Source organism: Pongo pygmaeus, chromosome X (assembly GCF_028885625.2).
Source record: "Pongo pygmaeus isolate AG05252 chromosome X, NHGRI_mPonPyg2-v2.0_pri, whole genome shotgun sequence".
In the NCBI taxonomy this organism is placed as follows: Eukaryota; Metazoa; Chordata; class Mammalia; order Primates; family Hominidae; genus Pongo; species Pongo pygmaeus.
Window position 1 is genome coordinate 107,271,775 of NC_072396.2, and position 6,936 is coordinate 107,278,710.

Genomic DNA, 6,936 nt, shown 5'->3' on the forward strand with positions numbered 1-6,936 from the left:
TGTGTGTGTGTGTGTGTGTGTGTGTGTGTGTGTGTGTGTGTGTGTGTGGAGATGGGGTTCTCCCTATGTTGCCCAGGCTGGTCTCAAACTCCTGGGCTCAAGCAATCCTCCCACCTCAGCCTCCCAAATTGCTGGGATTACAGGCCTGAGCCATACAACTCACATTTTACCTCTTCTCCGGGGAATTGTTCTCTGCCAAATGGGAGCCACCTTGCTCCAGAGACTATGCTCTGCTCCACCTACAGACTTTGATCTGTGACTGACACTGAGCTACAAAAAGCCAGTGACTTACTGTCAAGGTGGGATGACTTGTGTGTGCTTCAGAGTTTTCAGGTGCGATTAACTAAACCTAATCTCTAGTTAAACCCCATTCTTCACCATTGCCCTGCTTCCCAGCCCTGTCCTGCTGCCTTTACTTCCTTTAACCCGAGAGAGCATTACAAGAAACTACATTCATAAGGATCTCTGCTCCAAGTTCTGCTTCTAGGGAGCCCGACCTAAAATAGGAAGGGTCTCTTTATAGAAATATTTCAGCTAAAATCCCAAAAAGAGGAAAATAGAAAGAGTATTTGCTTTCCCTTGGACAAACTTGAATTGAAATTGAACCCAAATTCCAGGATGCTTTTCTAGAATTAGTAACCATTTTATAGGAACCACAGAGTAAAGAGATATGTGTTAATGACACCACTGAGATCCAGACTGTAGGAAAATACAGAACAAATGACTATTTCATCAATAATTAAAGAAAAAATTAAAAAATGAAAACCCACAGATTAAAAGAAATTTAGGAAATTTGGCAACCAATCGAAATGCGCATATCTCATTTGTATCTTGATTCAAACAAACTGTTAAAACTATAACACAATTGGGTATTTGAACACAGATTGATATAAAATGATATTAAGGAATTGTGAATTATTAGATGTGACAACAGTATTGTGGTTATATGCTAAAAAGAAGAAAACCCTTATCTTGTAGATATGTACTTTGAAATATTTATGCCTAAAGTGATATTATGTCTAGAATTTGCTTCAGAAATAATCTTTAAGATTGGGAAGCGGGTAAGATAAAGACGAAATAAGATTGGCCATGAGTTGTTAACTGTGGAATCTGAGTGAGGACTAGTACATGGGTTTGCATTATACTATTCCATTTTTCCAAATGTCCGAAATTTTCCATTAAAGTTAAGATAAAGTTAAACTATAAAGACTGTGTTTCTTAAAAAAGGGGCCGGGCGCGGTGGCTCACGCCTGTAATCCCAGCACTTTGGGAGGCCGAGGTGGGTGGATCACGAGGTCAGGAGATCCAGACCATCCTGGCTAACATGGTGAAACCCCGTCTCTACTACAAGTACAAAAAATTAGCCGGGCGTGGTGGCGGGCGCATGTAGTCTCAGTTACTCAGGAGACTGACGCAGGAGAATGGCGTGAACCCGGGAGGCGGAGCTTGCAGTGAGCCGAGATCGCGCCACTGCACCCCAGGCTGGGCGAAAGAGCGAGACTCTGTCTCAAAAAAAAAAAAAAGGAACAGAACAGAACAGAAAGATATTAAGAAAAATTAGATAAAAATCCACTGTCCTTGACTCATTTCCTGTTACTCCCAAACGTTCTGGTGTAGAGAAAAGGGTGAGCATTGGTAACAAGGACCACAGTTTGCCATTGGGGTGGGCGGGACAGATGCTCTCTTTATTTAAATTTTTGACATCTTGCTCATCATAAATTTTCTTGCAATAATTTTTTCAAAATGTTGCATTAAAATGTTATTTTTCTTGACTGCTGAGGAATTTTGCACCCCTTTAAATTCTGCGCCCGCGTCCTGGTTGGGAGATGTGGGGAAAATCCTGGGAGCCCGGGACAGGGATAGGCAAGTCCCCACAGAAGTGGGAATGGCCAACAGCTCCCTGAGAAGACAGCTTCCTTCTTGGGGAGGCAGAGGAAGTCCCAAGAATACACAAAGACAGGACAGTGGAAGGGCCCGCCAGTCTGGAGATACTAAAAGAGACTCCGGATGCGGATAGGGGCTGACCCGAAAGCCCCGCCTGACTCCGGGCTGCAGGAGGGGGCGTGGGACGGGGGCGGAGCCGTTGGCTATGACAACAGCCCCACGTGACCGGCCAACACTGAGTCTTGTCTCGCTGTGGCGTCAGAGCCGTCGTGGCTGGTTCGCTTCTCGGCGGCGGTACCTGCTCCCGGTGGCCCTGAGGACCTGTGGGCCAGGGGCGGCCCAGAAAGTAGGAAGCGAAGGGGGAGCAGGTAAGGGACCCGGAGGGGGGGGTCCCTGGGGTTGGTGTGAGGGAGTGGGTCCGGCCTGTGGATGCCCCACCCCGGGGGAGCCGTGCGGAGAAGCAATCGGTCCGCGATGCAGCCCCCGGGCCCCGCGGCGGGCCCGCGAGCCTTCCTTGAGCGGAGAGGTGCCCGGTCCGGAGGGAGCCGGCGGTCCTGGGGCTACGACCCTTCGGAAACACCTGCCTACGCCACCAGCGCAAGCTTTTCCGACACCCATGCCCCGCACTTCTTGGTGCAGAAAATGGCGGTCAGCTTGCGGGGCGAGGCGGCTGAGGCGGGGGGCGAGGGCGGCGAGGAGGGCTAGGGGCAGGGCCCCGGGGCGGGGCGGGGCGGGGCGGGGAGGGGAAGGGAAGGGGCCGGATGGCCCCTAGGTGCTAGCTAGCGTTCTGCTGCAGCAGCCCCCACTTCCCCCACCCCGGCCGTCTGCAGGTCTGCGGGGCTGTGTCGCGGCGGCGCACCTCGCGTCAAGAATCGGGAGGAGGAGGAGACTGCAAGGATAGGCCCAGGTCGGTGCGAGGGACAGTGGTGAGGTGGGGGCCGGAACGTGAGGAAAGTCCAGTCTGAGACCCCAATCCGTGCCTTCACTCTCGCCCCCCTTTACCCCATGCAATCCTCCCCTTCCCACACCCCATCCTCGTCCTCCATTTTGCTGCCTGCGGAAGCCTGGAGATGGATCTACAGGGAAAATGGTGGGCTTTGTGGAAGGGAGGGGCTCGGATTGGGGGCACCCCACAGGGAATACTGGCTTCTCAGGTGGAAAAAAATGAAATGTTAAAGAGTATAAAGTCAAGTCCAGGGCTCTGAATTTTAAAAGGTGCCTAGTAGGGCCTTTGTCCTCAGTGCTTATCAGTCCACCAAGAATTCAGCCCATTTTCTGTCTCTTGTCTCCTAGGAGTAATGGAGTCCAAAGAGGAACTAGCTGCAAACAATCTCAACGGGGAAAATGCCCAACAAGAAAACGAAGGAAGGGAGCAGGCCCCCACGCAGAATGAAGAATCCCGCCATTTGGGAGGGGGTGAAGGCCAGAAGCCTGGAGGAAATATCAGGCGGGGGCGAGTTAGGCGACTTGTCCCTAATTTTCGATGGGCCATACCTAATAGGCATATTGAGCACAATGAAGCGAGAGATGATGTAGAAAGGTTTGTAGGGCAGATGATGGAAATCAAGAGAAAGACTAGGGAACAGCAGATGAGGCACTATATGCGCTTCCAAACTCCTGAACCTGACAACCATTATGACTTTTGCCTCATACCTTGAATCCTAAAAGTTTTCGCTGAGGTTAATGTGAACACTGCTTTACAAGCTTGTATTTTTGTGATTTACTTTTTCTGTAAGCCTTTTGGTGTTTCCACTTACCAGTTTCTAATGGAAATTAGAATTCTAATTGAATATTGTTTTCTCTCAGCCTAAAAGTTACGGTCAGCATGGCAATTCACCTATTTTAGGAAAAATACTCTTTTCATAATATGAAATGCATAAAGCAGTTCAAAAAGCAGTCTGTATTCCATCATCTTCCTCTTTCATTCCAGTCCTTATTTTTTGTAAATACTACTTTTTTCCCTCCGGCTACCTGGACTCAAAATCTCAGTTGTCTTTGACAGTTTTTTTCTTGTCCCTGACCAAAAAAGAATGATCATACCCAGAATTCAGTGTTTGATATTTTAAGAATGTATGTTCTAGTGTTTTTCAGAGTGAGTCTACCATCTGTATAAAAACACCTTGGGGGCAGGGGCATTTAAAAATGTAGGACCTATCGTCCAGACTCACAGAGTGGGGCTCCAGAATCTCCATTTTTAACTCTCAAGTAATTCTGATGTGTACCAAAATGAGTGCCATTGGTGTGTGTGTATGTAACTATATACATATGTGTGTATATAATGTGTCATAACCGTAAACAATAAACAATATCAAGCTAAATCTGACTTTGATGGGCAAGTAATTAAAAAAAGTATGAGACCTTAAAATAAGACTGATGATTATAGGAGTGGTAGGGACAGTGGCAAAGTTATTCACTGTGCAAAGCGAAACATGCCTGAAGGTCACAGCCTGAGGAACTCAGAATTCATCACCCCTGTCAGCAGTTTCACATCCACGATCTCGTTTTATTCTTAGAACAACTTATAAAATCTGTATTGTTATCCCACTTTTACAGATGAGGTCACTGGGGCTTAGAGATGTTAAGTACCAAGGCTAACCCCTGCTGAATATCTTGGGGGTGGGGGAATCCAGCCTGGGCCATTTTCTACTGGACCTTATCATCTGGAGATGCAGAATATTTGACTTTTGTAACTTGATGACAAGCTGAGGATGGTAAAAGAGACTCAGCAAGAATGGGGCTGTTTTTCTATACATTGTTTTTCTACATCTCAAGTACACTTTAATTTTTAGAATATTGAGGGATAAAAAAAGTAAGATCCTCCAGTGTTTTTCAAAGTTAGGATTGCCACTCTATGGCTCTTGAAATCAGTTTTGTGGGTTACAACAAGCAATTTTTTAAAAAGAACAAAAGTCATCCTGTCACCCGTGAGTAGTGTTAAGAATTGTTTTTGAGAAAATAATGTGTTCTATGTAGTAAATATTGCCACCTTTAAGATGTATTTCTAACTAGATGACAGTGAAAAAAGAATGAAAATCACTTATTTGGTGCAAACTTGTTTTCACAAGTGAGGAATTGTTAAGAAAGCGATTTTTCCTAAGGTCACACAGCCAATTAGTGAAAGAGCTGTGACCACAGCCTTAGTGCTTCAGGGTGCTTGTCTTCTCGCCACATTGCCTCCACAAAGAATTATTTGGAAATTTTTGCAGTATGTACTGATTGCCAGTCAGTGTAAATGGAAAAGCATATACAACTTATGCAAAAATCACTTTATATGAACTTCACACTATTTAGTCATCAGAATTCCTGCATGTTCAACTGAGAACCACATTTAAGGGAAACTCTGTGCCTGAGATAATTTTGGAGCTGGAGTGATCTTTCACCTGTCTAGAGGAAGAGGATGATATAGAGTCTGATTTGAAAATGCACAGTGGTGAACTCAGGCACTTCAAAAAGGCTAGTTGACTGAGTAGAGTCCATGAATGATCTTTTGGTTCCTCTGAAAATGAGTACTGTGCTTTCTGGCAACGACCAATTGTGGATTTCCCAAAGTAGCCTCAATCTACCTCCCTCACAAAAAAAGCTAGCTGTGGGGGTGTGAGATCAGAATATGATTAGTTGAAAGAAAGCTGAAGCCTCCTCACTGGGGTTTTTGGGGGAGGATGAGGAATAAGGACAGACTTTCTGGAAGAAATAAGTGTCAATGCTTGGGTTCAGAATATGGTTTTTTGAAGTACCAAAATGAGCCCTGTCTCCTTGATGTTTCTGGGAGAGTGGGATGATAAGGACAGAATTTGCTGGAAATGGTAAAGGTCAGGGAATGGGGTCACAATGTAATTGGCTGAAGGAGAACTAAATTAAGACTCCTGGGAGTTTCTGTGATGGTAGGCGACAAGCACAAAACTTTAGAGGACATAAAGTTCGGTGACCAGAACATGATCAGGAGCATGATTGTTTGAAGAACTGAAGAAAACTCCCTTACCTCTGTGTTGCTGCAAGGATGGAGGAGTAAACAGAGAACTTTCTAGAAAAAGCTAGAGGGGGCTGGATCAGGTGACTGAAGAAGAACAGAGCTATCACAGTGAACACATTTATACATCCCATGGGAGGGTCAACTTTCCTTGATCTTGGTGGGCAATACATTTTGTCTTTTTAAGGTGACAACAGAGAGATGTCAGTGAATGCCTCTAAAGAGACTAACAAGAAAATATAATGACTCTTCTAAAAAACCAACAAAAGCAAATAAACCAAGAGTGAAGAAAAAGGGCTAACACATTCATCCCTATCAGTGGTTTATACATTCATGTTTGTATAATTTTAGTTTCTTGAGGAAAATGTGCATGTTTTTATGGATTTTGGAGCAAAGCTTGGGATGGATGCCTGGCAACTAATGCCTGGCAAATCTTCCAGAACTTAAGAGGAGAAAGACTGACGAGACCACTGAGAAGAGGAGAGTCAGTCTAATCTTACACAGCAGCATATGCTGCTGTCTTCATATTACAGAAATTGGAGATATCACTGAAGAAGTCTTTAAAAAGGCCAGTGTTATGGACTGAATATTTGTGTCCCTCCTAAAATTAAAATGTTGAAAACCTAATTCCCAGGGTGATGGTATTAGAAGGTGGCGCTTTTTGGGGGGATTAGGTCATGAGGGCAGAGTCCTCATGAATAGGATCAGTGCCCTTATAAAGGAGACCCCAGGCTGGGCGTGGTGGCTCACGCCTGTAATCCCAACACTTTGGGAGGCTGAGTCAGGCAGATCACGAGGTCAGGAGATCGAGACCATCCTGGCCAACATGGTGAAACCCCATTTCTACTAAAATATAAAAAATTAGCCAGGCGTGGTGGTGCACACCTGTAGTCCCAGCTACTGGGGAGGCTGAGGCAGGGGAATCGCTTGAACCCGGGAGGCAGAGGTCGCAGTGAGCCGAGATCACGCCACTGCACCAGCCTGGTGACAGAGCAAGACTCCGTCTCAAAAAAAAAAAAAAAAAAAAAGAGAGAGAGACCCCAAAGAGCTCCTTCACCTTTTCTGTGAACCAGGAAGCAGGCCTT

The 6,936-nt window shown here is 45.6% G+C and overlaps 1 protein-coding gene across 2 annotated transcripts; it reads left to right on the forward strand.

Moving 5' to 3' along the window:
- Positions 1-2,028: 2,028 nt before the first annotated feature.
- On the forward strand, positions 2,029-4,202 carry BEX4 (brain expressed X-linked 4). 2 transcript variants are annotated; one of them, XM_054472505.2, is made up of 3 exons: positions 2,119-2,252; positions 2,715-2,791; positions 3,178-4,202. In XM_054472505.2, exon 3 carries the CDS (start codon positions 3,183-3,185, stop codon positions 3,540-3,542), a length of 360 nt encoding a protein of 119 aa, XP_054328480.1. In that variant the 5' UTR covers positions 2,119-2,252; positions 2,715-2,791; positions 3,178-3,182; the 3' UTR covers positions 3,543-4,202. The 2 variants fall into 2 exon arrangements, with proteins under 2 accessions (XP_054328479.1, XP_054328480.1); XM_054472504.2 differs by lacking the exon at positions 2,715-2,791 and having other exon boundaries at positions 2,029-2,252.
- Positions 4,203-6,936: the final 2,734 nt, after the last annotated feature.

Bases quoted from the DNA above. Each gene is read 5' to 3' on its own strand.
- BEX4 (XM_054472504.2), top strand. From the start codon at position 2,090: ATGACAACAGCCCCACGTGACCGGCCAACACTGAGTCTTGTCTCGCTG. The intron at 2,253-3,177 runs GTAAGGGACCCG...CTTGTCTCCTAG, and splicing joins AGGAAGCGAAGGGGGAGCAG to GAGTAATGGAGTCCAAAGAG.